General features: G+C 56.4%; 1 protein-coding gene across 1 annotated transcript in view; it reads right to left on the reverse strand.

The window, feature by feature from the left end:
* Positions 1–412: 412 nt before the first annotated feature.
* Positions 413–19,347, reverse strand: part of EPHA10 (EPH receptor A10) — a 39,426-nt gene continuing 20,491 nt past the window's right edge. Inside the window, exons 6-17 of the mRNA XM_043574529.1 lie at positions 17,070–17,203; positions 14,341–14,512; positions 10,647–10,755; positions 7,147–7,208; positions 6,903–7,028; positions 5,650–5,835; positions 5,147–5,208; positions 4,718–4,921; positions 4,268–4,417; positions 3,882–4,075; positions 3,035–3,190; positions 413–2,874 (exon numbers count right to left, since the gene is read on the reverse strand). Of these exons, the coding sequence (XP_043430464.1) occupies positions 2,760–2,874; positions 3,035–3,190; positions 3,882–4,075; positions 4,268–4,417; positions 4,718–4,921; positions 5,147–5,208; positions 5,650–5,835; positions 6,903–7,028; positions 7,147–7,208; positions 10,647–10,755; positions 14,341–14,512; positions 17,070–17,203 (1,670 nt within the window). The 3' untranslated portion in view covers positions 413–2,759. The remainder of the gene's footprint in view (positions 2,875–3,034; positions 3,191–3,881; positions 4,076–4,267; positions 4,418–4,717; positions 4,922–5,146; positions 5,209–5,649; positions 5,836–6,902; positions 7,029–7,146; positions 7,209–10,646; positions 10,756–14,340; positions 14,513–17,069; positions 17,204–19,347) is intronic.

Raw genomic sequence — 19,347 nt, forward strand, 5'->3', positions numbered from 1 at the left:
GCCAAGTTCCAGACCCAGCACCCACGATCTCCAGGAGGGGCATCTCCACCCGCACCTCCCGCAAGACCTCAAACACATCTAAAATCTAGTGTGTCGTTTCCCGCCTTCCCCGCACACACCTTACCCGACCTGCTCCCCTCCCCGTGACTGTCTAGCTCAGAAAATGGCACCATCACCTGAGTGTTGCCTGGTGGGGGGGGGGGGGGGGGAGGGGGATGGAAGCCTTCTTTGGTTTGCTACTTCTGAGACCAGGCTGCCCTCTCTAGACTGGGAAGCCTTCCATGGCAGGAGTCATTCAATTAATCTCACAGACCTCAGACACACACTGGAGACACCCCACAGGGAGTTGGGGGAGGGTGGAAACCCTCCCCACATAAGCTCTTAACAGTTAAGCAACTGTCACTGAAAGAGGTACCATTATCACAGACAAGTTTTTATTATTTTGTCCTGCATATAGAACCCAGGAAATATAAAAACATCTCCAGAATTAGTCAAAGGAACTGCATCCCCAGCCAGCCCCTGCCCTCCCTGGATGGGCTCAGATGGGGGAGCCGGAGGGTTGCAGGCCACTTCCCTCTGTCCAGTGAATAAATTCCATACAAAAATAGATCTGTAAGGGCTCCCAGAGAGCCATCGGCCTGCATCTGCACAGGGCAGAGGCCTGGGAGCCCTCAGGATTACGGGACCTCGCTCCTCGGTGGAGGGGAGGTCTACCCTGGACACCGAAGTCCTGTCACCACAGCCAGAGGGCCCTTCTGCAGAACAGCTAGGGGATGGGGAGGGGCCTGGGACCTTCAGAGCATGATTGATGTAGCTAGAGATGGGGATGAGGCACCCTCCACCCAAGAAGGGACACTGGTCCTTTCCAAGCTTGGGTGGGGGGAGGGGCGAGCCTGGAGGGCACCTGGCAAGGGGCCAGACCCTCCAGCCCCGTCAAAGGTAGAAGCAGGATCTCAAGCTCCCCCCCCCCCACCCGCCCGCCACCCCACCACCGCTATACCCTCAAAGTCACTGACTGGGGCAGTGCTTAGGAGGTCAGGAGCGGAGGGAGGGGCTCCAAGGAGAGAAGAGCAGCTTCTGGCAGGGTGAGGCCAAAGGCACTGCTGTGAGGCACCGTCCCCCACCATGGGCGCTCCCCAAAAATGCGCTGCATCTTCCAGCCTCCAGCCTCCTCCTCATGCTGGCCCCTCTGCTTGGATGCCTCTTGTCCTAGGCCCTCCGCCTTGGCCTGTGCAAAACTCCACCCACGCTAAGGAAAGACAGCCCCCACACCCACCTTCCAGGCCTTATGCATCTGCTCTCAGCCAAGAGGCCCTTCCAGACACACCTCCGTGTACACGAATCATGAGTGTCCATCTGCCCTCTGGCCCAACGGCCCACAGACCCCGAGGTCTCCCGTGGGGGTATTTTTGGAAGGTGCACCTGTAGTACTTCTCGATGCCAGAGCTCATCTCCCCACTTAAGCTGAGCCCTCCAAGGGCCAAGGCCAGCTCTGTGTCTCATTCACACCCTCCTCCTTCCCACCCATCTCACCCCACATACAGCCAAACCCAGAGTAGGCATATGCCAGGCATGTCCTGGACAAACTCAGCCCCTGGGACCCTGTCCAGATCCAGCTGCCTTCCTGCCATCCTGTGAAAGCCCCGGCCTCACGATCACCACTGCCTCTGGCAAGCCCTTCTGGATAAGGAACTCAGGAGTTAGCTCAGTGTGGCCACTCCTGCCAGAGGGAGAAGGCGCTCTCCCACGGGAGGCTGAATGGTGGCCAGGAGACAGAATTTGCAAGAAGGGGTCATCTCAGAGCACCCCTGGGCTACCTTGGGGGGAGAGTGTTGGTGTCACAAAATAGGACCAAGGACCCTCTCTCCAGAGCCAACCTCATCCCTAGACTGGGAGCTGGGGGCATGGGTTCTAACTCCAGCCCTGGCCCTGACTCCTCAACAGGCCTCGGTTTTTCCTATCTGCACAGTGCGGCTCAGAGCCTGTCAGAGAGAGAAAGTCCACCTCTGAGGCTGGAAAGCAAAGTTCACGGGTCCTCTGAAGAGAAGATGTCTCCCCTCATGCTCTCTGCAGATGTCCGACCAGTGAATGTATAAAAGGAATGCCAAGGGGAGGCCACGATGGGCCTCAGGGGAGCACCAGGACCTTGATGGCCTAGTCAGGACCCTCACCCTCACCCTGAACTGTCAGCCCAAGGGCAGGGGAAGCAGAAATCAGCTCCTGAGTCTAGGGCCCTTGGGGTCCAGCCCCTGAGTTCAGCACCACCTCTGCTGCCTGAGCCTCAGGACCAGTGTGCAGACAGGGCCGAGCCCAAGCGCAGGCCCTTCAGGATGGGCTGCCGGGCAGTTGGGGGTCCTCGCCAGGTCTCACGGAAGCCCACTAGGGGCCCGTGCCGCCAACCGGCCAATGGGTCTGTGGGGCAAAGGGGTACCCACTGGGGTAGGCCCCAGGCCCCAGTGGGTGTGGAAGACAGAAAAACATGAACCAGGTGATTTAAAGCTACATTTCCCCTCCCCGCCCTGACCACCTTGGTCTCTGGGACCAAATCTCAGGGGTTCTCCCCAGGGATTTAAACCCTTTGGCCCCGGGGGACGGAGTCAGCAGCCAAGGTGTCCAGACTGGGGAAATGGGAAGGGTAGGCGGAGGAATGGGGGGACCGCGGTCCCGAACAAGCTCTGGGCCCGAGTGCAGGGAGAGCATGCTCACTTCCACACCCGTGGAGCGCAGCTGGCCAGGGTCCTTGGCAGGGCTGGGGCCGCTCACACCTGCACCCCCTGGCCTTGCATCTGGAGCACTCGCGCCCGCAGCGCACTGATCCCGCTGAGGAGGGCCTCCCGGTGTTCGGCCGAAGAGATGCCCAGGCTCACCAGGTCCCTGAAAGAAGGGCTGGTCAGACCCAGCAGGCTCGGCCCTCTTCCACTCTCCCTCCCTCTGTGTGGACAGGGGAAGGGTCTGGAATTAGGACAGGCAGGGGGTGAGGGGGGGGGGGTACCGGGTAGATAGGGGCAGGGCCCCTGGGGTTCCTTGGACTCACTGGGCGCCCATGGCAGCCACGGCCTCCAGGCTCCCAAAGCCACCTGCAGCAAAGCTGTCCTTGTAGCGGCCCAGGTCCAGGGCCTCCAGCCATGCGCCCACGGAGCCAAAGGAGGGAAAGGTGGAGAAGGCACGGTCTGCCAGGGGGGTGGGAGGCCTGGGGAGCAGAGGGGCTGTGGTCAGTTGACAGCAGGGATCTGGTGCCCAGACCTGGTCACTCTCCTGAGGAGAGGCCACCTGAGAGAGGACAGGAGATGGGGAAGGCGACCCAGCCCCAGGGTGGACGTGGCTGCGTGGAGCATGAGGCACCCCCAGAGCAGGTGAGGGTTTCAAGATACCAGTCAGGTAGGTAGACAGTGGATTGCACCTGAGCCAGCCAAAGGTACTGGGAGGATCTGGAACAGTCTGGGGGACAGGACACACCTCGGACAGTCTGGGAGGTGACCTATATTATATCTGGGGCAACTAATACTCGTTTCACTTATTCTATTTATTGGAACTACAAGCTTGTTAGAACTATTTCCACACACATTCACCCAGTCAGTGACCACGGTACTGGGATGTGTGAGGCAAAACCCAGGACAAGCAGAGTGACTGAGATGGATGAAAATGTACATGAGTCTGAGGCAGGCAGAGTATTAGCTCTATCTGGGGCAACTGGGTGAGCAGGCGTAGCTGGACAGGTCGGGGAGGACGGGGTGGGGTGGGGGGGAGCAGGACAGGTGGGGCAGGTGGATGTGGGCCATGCGGGGAGGCCACTCACGGAGAGTGAGAGGTCGGCCGGCCGGATCTGGCGTGGTTGGGGATAGGCGGGAATGTGCCTGTGGCAAACGAGGCATCGGCTGTACCTGGGAGAAGTGGTCGCGGCACACTTTGGGGGTTCTGGGTCCTGTGCCATCTTGCTCAGGATGCTGTGGATCTGGGAGAACCTGGGTCGCTCGCCTGGGTCCTTCTGCCAGCAGTCAAGCATCAGTCGATGGAGGGGGGAGGGGCAGTTCCTGGGGGGGGGCAGCCGGAAGCCATCCTCCACTGCCTTGATCACCTGGGCCACGGAGGTGAGGGGCAGACAGGAAGCTTTAAGTCCCTCCAACGCATGCGCACGTCCCATCCCGAGGAAGACTCAGGCAGTGGCCAGGCAAGACCGGAAGCAAGCAGACAGTGAAGTGGGGTCTCAGGCTAGGAGGTCAAGGGTCACTGGGCAGGGGTCAGGAAGTTGGGGCCTGAGGTCACTCACATCTTGGCCAGACATGTCCCAGTAGGGCCGCTCCCCAAAGGCCATCACCTCCCACATGACCACACCAAAACTCCACACATCACTGGCAGAGCTGAAGTGTCCAAACTGAAGCGTCTCAGGGGCGGCCCACAGCGCCGGGCTCCGGCCGCTCTGTGGACGGACAAGCACGTCAGGGGCAGGAAGGGACCGGCCCAAGTACACCCGGGGCTCCCCGCCCCACACAGCCCCAGATCCAGCCCCGCCTGCCATCCTCTCAGCTGCACGTCTGGGGAAGGCACATAAGCTGACCAGAAAATGAGGCCCACGCTGGCCTTTGCTCGGGACCAACTGGGGGCAGGGACGGGATTGCAGGCAGCGGCCCTGACACAGCCAGGAAGAGGGGAGAAGTGGGTGAGGGGGACTCTGGTGCAGTCTGATGGGCAGGTCTGTCTGGGAGACGGGAATCCTCACCATGGTGGTGTAGACGGCCTCCGCTCGGTCCCGGGGCCCCCGCCCAAAGCCAGAGATCTTGCAGATAAGGCCACTGCTGACCAGCACACGGCGGGCCGCCAGGCCCCGGTGAACGTAGCCCATTTCCGACAGGTACTTCATGGCTGACGCCAGCCCGGGCAGCAGCCCCATCAGCTGCCCGGCCACCAGCTGGCCTTCATGCCGCTGTGGGAGGAAGTGCTACACACTCAGTTCCCAGGTGCTGTGTGACCTCAGGGAAGTCACCTGGCCCTCTCTGGGTTTGCCCTGTGACCCACCAGGCCAGCCTGGCCAGTGGGCACCTTTTTAGGGAATGATGCCAAGTGCAAGTCCCACCAAAGAGAAAAGTGAGGGACGAAGAATAACGTGGCTATCAGTACCCTCCCCACCCCAGCGACCCAGGCCACTCACCCTCAGGAAGCCGTCGAGGGCCCCATGGCTCATGTACTCGGTGACGATCATCAAGGTGCTTCCTGTGCCCAGGGAAGGGGAACACACCCACTGAGCTGCCTGCTCCCCTCTGCCTGCACACGTGCTCCCCCACCTGGGCCCCAGCCCGGGGCCAAGACGGCCAGAAACAAGTTTCCCCAGTCATGCCACCCTCCTGCGGGGCCCAGGATCCTCTATGCCAAAGAACAGAAGGGGAGACCTCCGTAGGAGGACCACGGTCAGGAGCTGCAGTAAGTTTGCTAAGAAAGATCACCCAAGGTCCAGGCGATCCACCCCACAGAGTCACTGCAGGTCAGAAAGGCCTTTCAGGGTCGGAAGGGCCCCCCTGAGTCAGTGAAAGCAAGCTGAGGCCTTCTCTCCATCCTGGGCGGCCTAGGAAGGGCCTAGGCCTTCCATGGCTGAAGGAAGGGCACCCCACCTCCACCCCGTGTCCACCCCCATACTTGCGGAGCACAGGGCCTTACCTCGGGTGACGACACCCTCCAGCCGCACGACGTGGCCATGGTCGAACTGGCCCAGGGTGAGGGCCTCGGCCAGGAAGCTGAGCCTCTGAGAGTCGGAGCAGCCGTCCCTCAGCGTGTGCACGGCCACGGGGAGCTCCTGGCGGCCAGGGAGCTGCAGACAGCCGAAGGACAGCTCCCCGAACCGCCCTGTGAGGAAACAGCACCTCAGACAGTTCCCCGGAGGTCACCCGCCCCCCCCCCCGGCCAACCCAGGCAGGGTGAGCTGAGGCGAGAGCAACTTTTGGATCACAGGCTCTTCTTGACCTGGGACTCAGAGCTCCCGAGTTCAAATCATGTAAACCGAGTACCAGCAATGTGACGTGGGCTTCCTCTCTTTCCTCTCTGGGCCTCGATTTTCTTCCCTGTGAAATGGGGGTTCCTCCCGGCCCGCCTCAGCAGGAGATTTCAAAGACTCACAGAGAGGATACTGCACATGCAAGCGTATCAAAGGCTATTAAAGCCCAGGGTGACCCAGGAAGGGTGACGATGACATCTCCTCTGCCACACTACCCCTTTCTGGCTTCTATCCAGTGGGTCTGGCAACAGTGTCGGGGACAGTGTCTGGCTCCTGGTAAAGTGGCTGCCTTCTCTGAGCCCAGGGGCTGAGGGTTTGCAGATGGGAAGGAAGGAGGCCAGGAGACTGAAGAGCAGAGAGCAAAACACCTGCTATGAGCCAGGCCGGGGTGCTGAGGGCTGCAGAGTCCCCACCTCGGCTCTGCATGAGGCAGCTATTGCACCCATTTTATAGACAAGAAACAGGTTTGGAGCAGAAAGGGCACGCGCCCCTGGTCACACAACTGAGCAGAGGTAGAGCCCGGGCAAAAACTGAGGTTTGGTTGTCTGGTCCCAAGTTTGCAAAGGCCCCTTCCCACTGCCCCATGAAGGCCCGGGACTAAACCTCTGCCAGTGGCAGTCTGCAGAGGCCGGCTGGAAAAGGGCAAGAGCCGGGAGGTCTCAGTGACCTTGGGGACAGGGAGGGTAGGAAGGCAGGGTCACGGACTCCTCTGCCATCCCCTTCCCTGGAACCTGGCGGGCGGAGGTCCCGTTTGATGTGGAGCTGGGGCCTCCTGGCCAGGTGGGGACTGGGGTGAAGGCAGGGCTTCCGGAAATGGGGGAGGGCCTCGGGGCAGAGGAGGGCTTGCAGGATGGAGGTGGGATGGAGTGGAAGGGGGCGGTTCTTGGGCTGTACAAGGGTCCCTGGAAGCCCAGCTTGCCTGCTCCAAGGCTTCTCTCCAGTGTGACGGTTTTTGCATCCAGCTCCTTGGCAAACAGATGAACAGCCTGCAGCGGGTCCCCACAGCTCTGGGGGTCTAAGAACGTGCGGCGTGTCGGGACTTTGACTGCAATGCAGAGAGAGACAGAGATGGGCCCGAGGAAGGGGGCCCGTGGCCGGGGCGGGAGCAGTTACGCAAGCACAGCAAGGAAGAGGGCTAAGGGGGGGGCCAGGCAACAACTCACAGTGGAAGTACAGCTCCTCCTCGTCGTGGGCATCCTGACCTCCTTTGCCATAGGGGCAGGGCCTGCGGAGGTGCAGAGTCCTTCTCTGAGCTGGGCAGCATCCCCTTCCCATCTCACCAGCGCCCAGGGTGGCAGCTCCTTATCCCTCCCAAACCACAAGATCTGTGCCCCAGATCTTGCTTGTCCTGCTTTGAAAGCAGTCAACCTATAACCCTAGCCCCAGACCTAACCCCTCATCCTAATTAGTCCTAATAATTTTTGCTCTGAGACACAATGCACGTTCTTGCGATTCCAGAGGCACCCAAATCCATACCCCCGACTTTGAACCCAAGCTGCCTGCCTGCCTACCGGTGAGCAATTCAGGTGGCCCTTGAACTCAGGGGGGCCTTGGTCTAGCCAGGGAAACAAGCACTGAGCATCAGTCACAAGCCCGCTCACAGATACCAACAGGGGAGAAGGGCACAACGTTGTGAGAACACACCACGGAGGGACCTGACCCCCTAGACCATCAAGGGTGGCTTCCTGCAGAGGCAGTCAGGGACCAAAGTACGGCATCACCATCAAAAGCACCACAGACTGGCATTTGGGGCCCCTGAGGCAGGGCCTTGCTGGCCCAGAGGAGAGCCCCTGGGGTGCCGAGGTGTCATGACTCAATCTGTATTTTAGAAATATCATCCTGGCTGCAGCTGTGGCCCCACAGGAGTTGGCCGTGGCTCAGTCTACAGGGTGAGTGTGGACACAGAGAACAAAAAGCAAGAGGACACAAGTGACATTTAGGTGACAGGGGCACAGGGCTCAGAGACTGCTAGAAGGCAGAAAGGGGGAGAGAGAAGGGAGGAATGACTCTTGGTGTTCTGGTTTGCCCACCTGTTCATGGTGGTGCCATTTACCAGGACGGGGTGGCAAAGGGCTCATGCTGAGCCGGTAGGGTCTGCTGAGCCTACACAGTAAGCAGGGAGGGGCGAGGAGTAAGGAGTTACAAAGGAGTGTGGGGGGTTTGGAGGAGGGGTCTGCTCTGGAGATACAAGTTTGGGAGCTGGGGGCATTGTCCAGGAAGACGACAGAGCCTGGGAAGGGGGACTGTGAACGAGTCTGAGGACCCCAACACTGAGAGATCGGGTAGAGAGGAAAGGAGCCGTGGAGGACATCACAAAAGAACCACCAGAGAAGCCAAAGGGTAACAGAAAGGAAATCAGGGGTGACACTGTCACAGGAACGAAGGAAAGAGAAAGTGGAGCAGAGGAGAGAGACGGCGTGAAGGCTCCAAGGAGGGGCGGTTAGGGAGACTGGAGAGAGAAGATCACCCTTCTGTATGGATGGGAAAGGGGGGAAAGGCTGCCATTTAGGATAAAATGGTCACGATGGTGGTCAGTAGTCCAGGCTCTGGAACCTCATGCACAGACTGGCTTCCCAGCCCCTCCACTTGGTAGCTGCGGGACAGGGAGGCTGGGATTTCTCTTTAATAAAATCGGGATCAAGACAACCCTACCTGATACAGCACTGTTGCACAGAGCTTGCTAAGCAGTCAATAAATGTCAGCTGTTATGTGGGGCGGTGGGGGGGCACTAGAAATAGTACGGGTTCCTGCGATGGCGAGAAGGGGTGGGGTTCGGATCACAGTGGGAAGGAGCAGGAGGAAGGCACCTCCTCTAGAGCAAAGGGAGGGGGCGGGCGGGTGCAGAGACAGGTAGGTGTGGAGACTTGGGGGTGAGGAGCTGGGGGGGCGGCAATGATGCAGTGAAGGAGCAGGTGCAACCAATGCGGCCGAGGGGGCAAGCTGCAAGGACAGGGCACCTGCGGGGCACACGTGCAAGAGCTGGACTCCGTATCTGGGGCGATGGTCAGGTCCATGGCAGCATCTGGGAGAGGGACGTAGAGGTGGAACAGAAGAAAAGGTCCTTGGGAATGAGGAAGTTCAAGAACCAATAAGCCAAGGGCTGTCCGTTATAAGTCCCAATAAGCCACCAGTCATCCAATAGCTACTGAAGTCTCCTAGAGTGGGAACCTGCTTCCATGAATGAAGGGATCATCCAGGAGAGGTGGGTGGAACGGAAGGGGGCAAGACTGAGCGGATGGAGGAGTCGTAGAGAAATCCAGAAGCTTCCACTGGACAACACCCTCTGGCGAGAAGGGGGATGGGCCAGGATGGAGCGGGGAGAGGAAGCGGAGGCGAGGAGACCGTGCACAGAGCAAGCACTGCAGACATCAGACACCAGCCTGCAGAGGTGGCTGGACGCGCCGGACAGGTGCCACGCCCATCGGCATGAGACTGGCAGGCTCTCCCCACCTCCACTTCAGTGCCATTGGATTTTGAGCGGGTTTTGAGACCAACCGTGGCTTACTCTGCCCACCCTAGTGCATCTGTCTCCAAGGTGCTCCTGGGCAGCTACTACTTCTGTCCTGCACAGTCCCTGCCTGGAGGGGTGCTCCTTATGCCCCTCTCTCCCTGCTACTCCTCCCGTCTCCCTGAGCCCTTAAGCTCCCAGCCAGGACAAGAGGCTCTTGGCTCCTGGACATTCCAGCTTTTCCAACTGGTCCAATATGGGCGTCTGAGCACTGGAAAGGGGCTCACTACTCCTGTCCTGCCTCCCTGACTGTCCTGGCCCAGGCAGAGCTGGTTCCCAGACCCACAGGTCAAGGCCCTCCCCTCCTCAGTCGCTTGCAGTGCCTCATTCAAGGCCACACAGTGCCGGGTGAATGCTCGCTGTCCCTTCAACCCCCAGGCAGTTCCGGGATGCTGAGATGTGCTGGGATGCGGCTCCCTGACCCGCCATCACTCTCCTCTGCTACCCCCGCTCCAGCCCATCACACGCAGACTTTCCAACCCTCAAGTCTGCCGACCTCAGCCCCAGCCTGGCACCTCTGCATGCAGCAGTGTAGCCGTGGGGAGAAGGGGCAAATACACACTGTGAGGTTTCTGCTGCATGCAAAAGGACTAGAATCTTCTCTGAACCAAACTCAAGCTCCACATCCTTTCCCCTCCTCCCACCCCCCTTCTCTGCCTACTCTCCTGCAAGCTTCCTTCTGCTGAGTGTTGGGGGGGGGGGTTCTGGTTTATGAGTTCCCCTCCCTGTCCTCCCCCCTCCCACACGCAATTTCTGCCTTTCTTCCCTTCGCCTGTGTTCGAGGGCCTCCGGATCCCCGGCAGGCAGGGGCTGGGGGGCCTCTGAGCGCCTCAGGAGAACCCTAATCACACTGGAGCAGCTGGCGTTTGATTCCATCCTCAGTGATGCCTTCTGACATTTAATGAGTTAAGGAGCTAAATCCCCTTCATCCCAGAGCGGCTGAGCTAGCTGCAATGCTGGCTGCCGCGGGAGCAGCGAGCGGGGGAGGGGCCGGGGCCCGTGCGAGCCAAGCCTGGATCTACACAGCAGTATGCTTGCGTGTGCAGATCTGCATGTGCGCAAACGCAGGTACAGACACAGGGGCCGTGAGCACATGTTAGTGCGCACGGGGACATGACCCACCAGGGGCCAGCCAGGCTGGGAGCGGCCACCTACCTCCTCCACATGGCCAGCACGCTCATCACAGAGCCCACGACGAGGAGGGCTGAGACGGTCACCACCGTCACGACGACCGCAGGGCTGTGGTCCCTGGACCCTGAGGCAGCTGGGGGTAAACCGCGAGGCTGAGGCAGGCAGAGGACCAGGCTCCTGGGGAGGCCCCAGTGCAGACGCCTGCCCACCCCCCACAGCACCTCTGCACTTGGCCCCGGCTCCCACAGCAGAGGGACCAAGGCAGCCCCACCAACCACACTGGCACCTGGAGCTTCCTCCTCTCTCAGCGCCGGGCACCTCCACGGCAGTCCAGTTCGGAGAGAGAGGACCAGGGGTCCAGACAGGCAGGGCTGCACCTCTCCTTCTGCCTTTCCGAAGGGCACTGACTTAACATAGCTCTGCAGGGGGCACGGCCTCTCACCTGAGCTCCCCAGCCCCATCCAGACCATCCACCGACAATTACAACGTGAGTTAACGTTTAATACACACTTACTCCATTCAGGGCACCGTGTCACGTGCCTTAACTAAATGGTCTTGTTTCATTGTCACAACAAGCAGGTAAGGCGGTGGTGTCTCCATTTTATAGCTGAGGAAACTGACATTGAGAAAAGTTGTGTGATAGGCCCAAGGTTCCACGACTAATACATGGTGAGCCGGAGGTCTGAACCTGATTCCAAAAGCCTCCACTTTGAACCATGTCCCCAAGAGAGTGGCCTAAAGGACCCCAGGCTCTCAACTCCATCTATCCATCCATCCAACATGTGTGACAGGCTGGCGCCAGCACTGGGGAGACAGTGATGAATGAGCCAGAATCCCTGCCCTGGAGGAGTGTCCAGACCAGTGGGAGAGACAGAAACAAAAATCCTAACTGCAGAATGACAACAGAAACAGACTGCTGAGCAGAGGCATGCTCGTTTCTTCCTAAAAGCCAACGAGGAAGGCTTCGCAGAAGAGACGTGACATCTGCTCTGGGCCTGGGAGATCAGAAAAGGTCTGGGTGGTGCTCAGACGCACATGCTGGGTCTGGAAAACGGCAAGCCATCCTGTGGGGCTGGGATACAGACCACACAAGGCTGAGAGCGCCAAGACGTGAAGCTGGACAGCGGGAGGAAAATGGGAACTGGGGGAGGAGAGGGCGCCAGGAGGGCCTGGGATGCCAGGCCAAGAAGTGGGAACTTCATCCTGAGGGTGACAGGGAGCCAGGGAGCAATGGACAGGGTTCCTGCCTGAGGGGGAAGGGCTGGAAGTATCTGCGGCCGGGAGCAGGGATGGACAGGAGGTGCGCGAGAGAGGTGCAGGTTTGGGGAAACTATCGAGAATGGGGGAGATGCTATGCAGCCCTGAAGACTCCACTGAGATGAGATGAGACGTGGGACACAGGACTTGCGCTGGCTCTGGGCTCCGGGAGGAGGAACACAAGTGCAGCACAGCATCCGGGCAGTGAGGGCCAGCACAGCTGGGGAGCGTTTCCCCAGGGAGGATCTGTAGCGCCTGGGGTGACATGGGGCCAGAAGGGGGGTGACAGACTGGGATATGAGGTCGGAGCCCCAGGGCTGTCGGGAAGATGTCACAGTCAAGTGACAAGGGACAGAAAAGGGAGGGAGAGTTAGGGGCCAACAAGGCCATGGTCAAAGGGGGGATTTTAGAGCCCATGTTCCCAGAGGTGGGGACATGGCCTGGGGTCTGGTCAGGCCAGAGGTGGGCGGAGTTGCCAAGAACTATGTAGAATGAGGTATCCGTGTGGACATGGAAATGGAGGCAGGGCAGTTGTGGAAGGGGCCTCTGAGATGTCCCCGCTGGATTCTCTACCTCCTGGTATTACTTAGTCCCCTTGAGTATGGGTTTGACATAGTGACTTGTTTCTAACAAACAATGCAGCCAAAGTGATGGGATGTCACCTCCAAGATGAGGTGACAAGAGACTGCAGCTTGTCTCAGGCACCCTCTCTCTCTGTCACTGTCTCAGGAAGAATCTAGGTGCTGTGTTATGCAGAGCCCTAGGGAGAAGCCCAAGAGGCAGAGAACCACTTGCCCCCAGCGAACAGCCAGTGAGAACCTGAGTTGGGAGGCAGATTCTCTCCCCATTAGGCCTTGAGACGACCGCAGCCACGAGGGACCCTGAGCCAGTGGCACCTAGCTAAGCCGCACCCAGATGCCTGGCCCACAAAAACCACGAGAGAATAAATGTCTGCCGTTCGCGGCTACTCGCTTGGGGGTAATTTGTCACGCGGCAATGGATAACTGATACAGTGCTGAAGCCCCGTCCCTCATTGTGCTCCTGAGCTGGGATCACAGCTCACCGGAAGAAGTGCTCTGCAGACTGGGAGACCCATTCCCGCAGAACCAGGACCACAGCAAAGGAGGCTGGGGGTCCGAGCAGGGTCTACTCACTGAGAAGCACCAAATGAATGGAAACCCTCAGCCCTTTTCAGCGACCAGCCAGCCCCCAGCTCCTGCCCCCAGCACGCCCACTCCGGCCCAGCCCGTGAGCCTTTGTTCAGGTGGATTCTTCTACCCGAAATGCCTCCCCTGCGCGTCTTGGCATTCAAATGCTCCCTAGCCTTGAAGACAGAGCTCTAATCTCCTCTCGCCAGCACCTGGCCGAGGTCTGGCACAGACAGGCATTCGAGCAAGAAGTACCGTCTCTTTTCCCAGAAGCCTGACTCCCTCTACCTTTTATCTCCACCTCCCTTTGGGCTCAGAGCTCTTCCTATCTTGGATTAGACTCGTGTAGCAGGTTGGAAAGAATTATTATCTTGACAGCTGGTGTCAGAATGCCTCTTAGGGGGAACCGCCTTTGTCCGGGAAAATACTTTCATGAACTGCTCGGGGTAGATAGAGGTGAGATCCTGAGGGCGGGGTTAGCAGCAGGCAAAACCACCAAAGCCAGAGCTAAGCTGCTCATCGCTCACCATGAAAGGGAGTTTGGGGGTCGGGGGGTGGGGAGAAGAGGAGCCAGGGGAGGGAGGTGAAGGGAGGAAGTGGGCAGCACAATACCACGGAGAAGCCGGCACGGTTTTAGAATCAGGGGATCTGATGTCTGATGTACAGCTTTTGTTTTGTTTCGTCTTGTTTTGTCTTGATGACAGCTTTATTGGAGGAATTAGTCATGTACCACACAATTCCCCCACTGAATGGGTACAATTCTTGTTGTGTTTTGTTTATTGCTGCAGAGCAGCCCCTTTGGGGCCCCAGCCTTCACAGAAGCCTGCCTCTCGCTCCAGGGCCTGGTGGGGAAAGGAATGACATCCCGTGTGTGAGCCTGTATCATGGCAGAGGCAAAGCAGCAGAATGGGAAAGCATTTAGCCATCCGAGCAAGAAGTGACCATGAGACTGAAACTCCTCCCCAAAAAATAGTCAAGAATCTTGGAGAGGGCACAGCATGTTTCTACAAGACGTGAGAGGTCTTGAGAGGCTGGGAGACTCCAGCTGGAGACATGGGTTAGAATTGCTCGTGAGCCCCTCCTCTACGGGCTCCCCCAGGCCAGGCCTCCCCACCCCCAACTTATTCATGTCACTGAATAGGCCCCAGTCAGCGGATTCCAAGTTCGGTAACTATTTAGGTTGTAATTGAGCTGTTCTGCGGGCTCCCTTAATTGCACAGAGGACCACCCCCTCCCCAGTCTGTCCCCCTGCCCCAGCCCCATGCCTGAGTTTTCTCTGCCCGGAGCCCTTTCCACATACACTCATCACTTACCCTCCCCTGGGGTCTGCACTTCAATGGAGGGATTGAAGCTCTGAGTCTCCCAGGAGGGCCCCGGGGAAGCCGCCCGGATCTGAAAGACGTAGCGGGTAGCCGGCTTCAGGTTGGTGACAGTGACCGCGGGTGCCCCTGTCTTCACCGTGGAGTAAGTCTGCTCACTCTGACCCTGAGGAAGGACCAAGAAGTGAGGCCTGGACCCAGGGCCAGACCCACACTCCTTGGAGAATGACAGGGGAAAGGAGTGGGGAGGCGGAGAAGGGAGAAGAGCCCTCAGGTGAGCAGGGACCAGGAGGAAGAAGCTGACTCCGACAGTCTGGGGAGGGCTCCATCCGTTTCTTCCACAGCTTCTCCAAACCCTCTCTCCACGCAAGTCCCCACCCGGGCTCAGTGGTACTTGTGGCGAAGAACAGTAAGAGAAACTTTAGAGAAGACGCTAGATCCTCCTTCTTGGGGATGGACATCAGGGCCTGGAAGTCCAGAGGGTGAGCAGGGCCTGATGTCACAGAGGAAAGAAGAAGAAACTGAACCCTGACACCTGCCCGGCCCTTGCCGGCTCACAAAGATTTTCCTCCTCTTTGTCATCTGGTTTTCACGATGTCCTGCAAGGCATGAATTCACAGATAAGGAATCAGGGGCGGAGGGGTAGACGGACTTGCCTGAGGCCCCCACTAGACAGTGGGGACAGCAACAGCTGTCATGGAGTGAGGGTCAGCTTGCTGTCAGCTGCTATGCAGACTCTTTAGAGGCCTGACTACCTAAGTCCTCACAACAGTATTTCCATCTTTTATAGGTGACAGTCACATCAAGGAAGGGGCAGGACGACACCTTCTTGATTCCTTCAGGTCCCGTGCTTTATCTCTATATCATGCTGCCCCCCAACATGTCTGAGAATGGGGTCTATTGGAGATGCTGTCATCATTTTGTCTCTGTCCCCACCCCCTGCCACCTTATTACAGCCCCTGCCACAACCACAGCCTCCCGATATCATGTGGCCCAGTTCTTTGACCATGGTATTCAGGAATGGGGCAGACGCTGACCCAAACCGGGCCAATCAGAATCTCCCTTCCAGGTATTTGAATGAGTCACTGAAAGACAGTGAGGCAAGGGCTGTGGCCCTCCTGAGCCGGGCAGGCTAGGGCCCAGGTGGAAGAAAGAGGCAAGACTGTCAACCCAGGCAGCTGTGATATGCCCTGAGCAAAGCCCCTCTGCAGAGGACGCGGGACCGGCACCCAGAGAGCAGAGTGTAGATAAGGAGCACTGTGCCTCCCAGATTTGTGGTCACTGGGTTCCAGGCGACGCCCTTGAAGCCTTTCAAACAGAGCCCCTCTTGCACAGGACTCTCTTTTCAAGGCTTTTTGTTCCCAGCAAATGCACACCCCCTAAGGGCCTGGAGCATCTGCCAGCTCAGCTTCTGGACTCTACTGCACGGCCCAGCTCCTTCCCAGTGTCCTTCTCTGCCATCTCCCAAATGTCAGGGTTCCTCAGAGCCCTGTCCTGTCCCCTCTTCTCACCCTCCCTGTCCTCCTAGGCCATCTCTTCTGGCCCCTGGCTTCATTCAGCTCCTAGCCCCGTGCAGAAAGGGCCCCAACTCTCCGTCCAGCGCCAGGCCTCTCCCTTGAGCTGCAGACCTGCAAGCCCACCTGGGTGTCCCAGAGGTCCCCTGAACACTGCATGGGCCAAATCAAACTCATCCTCTTACCTCGATTCTGCTCCCCCTTTTCAGTCCACGGCACCCCATCCGCTAGATGGCCCAGCCGTGACTCAGGAGTTCCTCCTCCTTTGTGTTCACCAACCCCCCCAACCCCAAACTCACAGCCCTCGGTAGACTTCTAGTATTCAAAAACTATTATCTGACTCAGCCAAGAAGTCCCCTGAGTCACTCAGGAGTGAGTGAAGCTCTGACACATTAAGTGCTGAAATGAAAGCAAGGTTTCGCTTGAAGGAATAAGATTTGCACCAAGGTGAGAAGCAGTTTAACAGCAGATTACGTATCACGTTTAAAGACAATACATTCAAGGAGGAAGGAGACAGTGGATCGGGGTATATCTCCACTTGGCAAATCGAGGTTGAACTGCGACTATTGATTGACAACAGATACAAGAAGTTAGCAAAAATCAGCAAAAGCATCCTGTAAGAATCAATTGGCTATGCGGGGTTTACAATATGGAGAAGCTGTGTGTCTTTCCTTATTCCTTGTAAACGACATATGACACATCTTTTCTATAGTAAAATTGTCAGGGTAACTCATACACTCATTGTTCCGGAGAGTGGAGCGTTAAACATTGACCAGCACATGGTCAAGCCCCAGCAGACCACCTGACCTACCAATGTAGGTCAATTTGTAAATTTTGAAAGAGTATGGTACTTCAGCCTTCTTTTTCTTAAAGAGGGCTGCAAATTGCATATGGTCCGGCCACACAAGATGGGAATGAGTCCCTAGAGAAAGCTCTTAGTGAACTGCAAACACTAGGCAAAAGTGGTGACAATGGAGCTGATGACCAGTGAGGGGCAGGGAAGGGGACAGCAGACGAGCAGTGGGGTCCATGCACGGAGTCGGGGCGGGGGGGGGATAGGAGGAAACTCAGGCCTGCCAAAAGCCACTTAAGGAGGCCGGTGGATGTGTTCACAAGGAAAGTAAGAAGGGCTTTTGCCGCGAGGAGGTTGTGAAGAAAAGGACCACAACCCGGAATGCAGACTCAGGTCCCACCCAGACCTCACCTCACCTTCTCGTAGTATCGGATCTCGTACTCCGTGCCGTTAGCCCCGGGAGCTCCGGCAGGGATAGGCTCTCGCCACGACAGGGACACACTCTGGGGCTCCACTCGGTCCCTCCGGATCTCATCCTCCTCCCAGGGCGCTGAAAGTAAGGAACACTCGGTTCTCGATGGGAACCCACTGTGGGGCAGGGCGGGGGCTGGAAGGGCGGGGCATGCAGGGTGGGGGTGGGGCCAGACGGGCGGGGCGGGGCCAGAAGCTCCTGAGGGGCGGGGCCTGAGTTGTCTTAGGACCAGAGGGGAGCCCGCTCTCACCTTACAGGTCTCAGCTTCCCTGTCTCTTGGAGCGAAGCGCCAAGCCACCTGATTCTTGCCCACCCCCTGCATTCCAGCTGCACTAGTGGTGGCTGGTTCTAACACCCCAGGTTCTTTTCTACACTTTCTGTGGTTTGGAGGCATTAAAAAGCATAGGAGCAGGAAGACCACCTACTTAACTCTTCTAACGGTCTGGTTAAGAGTCAATCCGCTCGGCACACACTAGGAATCGCAGGAAACTACCTCAATATAATAAAGAGCATATGTGAGAAAGCCCCAGAGAACATACTCAATGGTGGAAAACTGAAAGCTTTTCCTTGAAGATCAGGATCAAGGCAAGGATGTCCACTCTTAACACTCCTAATTAACATAGTACTGAAGTCCTAACCAGAGAGCTTAGGCAAGAGAAAGAAAGAAAAGGCATTCAGATTGGAAAGAAAGAAGTAAAATTATTTCAGTCCACAGGTGACATAACCCTCTATGTAGAAAATCCTAAAACTTCCACAAGACCCTGTTAAAATTACTAAACGAATGCAGCAAAGTTGCAGGATACACCGTCAACATGCAAAATCAGTCCCATTTCTACATATTAACCATGAACAATCTGAACAGGAAATTAAGAAAACAATCCCATTTACAATTGCAGCAAAAAAGAATAAAATATTTAGGAATAAAGTTAACCAAAGGAGTGAAAGACTTGTACACCGAAAATCAGAAAACATCGCTGAAAGAAATTAAAGAAGATACAAATAAATGGAAAGACATCGTGTTTATGGAGTGGAAAACTTAATATTGTTAAAATGTCCAGGCTATCCAAAGCGACTTACAAATCCAATTCAATTTGCAACAAAATTGTTTTTTGCAGAAATAGAAAAGAAATCCTAAAATTCATATGGAAAATCAAAGGACCATGAATAGCAACATGATCTTAAGAAAAACAAGGCTGGAGGCCTCACACTCTGACTTCAAAACACTGCAAAGCCACCATAATCCAAACAGTTTGGTACTGGTAAAAAGACAGAAATGCGGGCCAACTGAACAGAATAGAGAGCCCAGAAATAAACCCTCACAGATATGATGAAATGATTTTCGATAGGGGTTCCAAGCCCACCCAATGGGGAAGGGACAGTCTTTGCACCCAACAGTGCTGGGAAAACTAACTGTCCACATGCGAACGAAAGAATGAGGTTGGATCCTTACCTGATACCACATACAAAATTTAACATGAAATTAATTACAGACCTAAATGTAAGACCTGAAACCATAAACTCCCAGGAGGAAACATACAGGGAAGCTTCATGCCATTAGATTTGGCAATGATTTCTCAGAGGTGACACCAAAAGCACAGGAAATGAAAGCAAAAATAGACAAATGGGATCCCACCAAACTTAAAAACATCCGCACAGTAAAGGGAACAATCACCAAAATGAAAGGCAACCTATGAAATGGAAAAAAAAGTATTTGTTAATCATATATCTGATCAGGCGTTAATATCCAGAATATATAAAGAACTCCTGCAATTCAACAACAACAGCAAACCTACAAATAACCCAATTTAAAATGGGGAGGGAATTTGGATAGACATTTCTCCGAAGAAGACAGACCAATCACCGATAAGCACATGAAAAGATGTCTAAAATCACTAATCATCAGGAAAACACCAGTCAAAACCACAATGAGATACCATCTCAGATCTGTGAGGATGGCTACTGTCAAAAACAAAACAAAACAGAAAATAACAAGTGTTGGATGTGGAGAAACTGGAATCCTGTGCATTGTTGGTGGGAATATAAATTGGTGCAGCCATTATGGAAAACAGCATGGAGGTTTTCCAAAAAATTAAGAATAGAACGACCCTATGATCCAACAATCCCACTGCTGACTATACATCCCAAGAAAATTAAATCACTATCTCGAAGAGACATCTGCATTCTCATGTTCATGGCAACATTATTCACAATAGCCAAGATAT

Source organism: Prionailurus bengalensis, chromosome C1 (assembly GCF_016509475.1).
Source record: "Prionailurus bengalensis isolate Pbe53 chromosome C1, Fcat_Pben_1.1_paternal_pri, whole genome shotgun sequence".
Classification (NCBI taxonomy): Eukaryota; Metazoa; Chordata; class Mammalia; order Carnivora; family Felidae; genus Prionailurus; species Prionailurus bengalensis.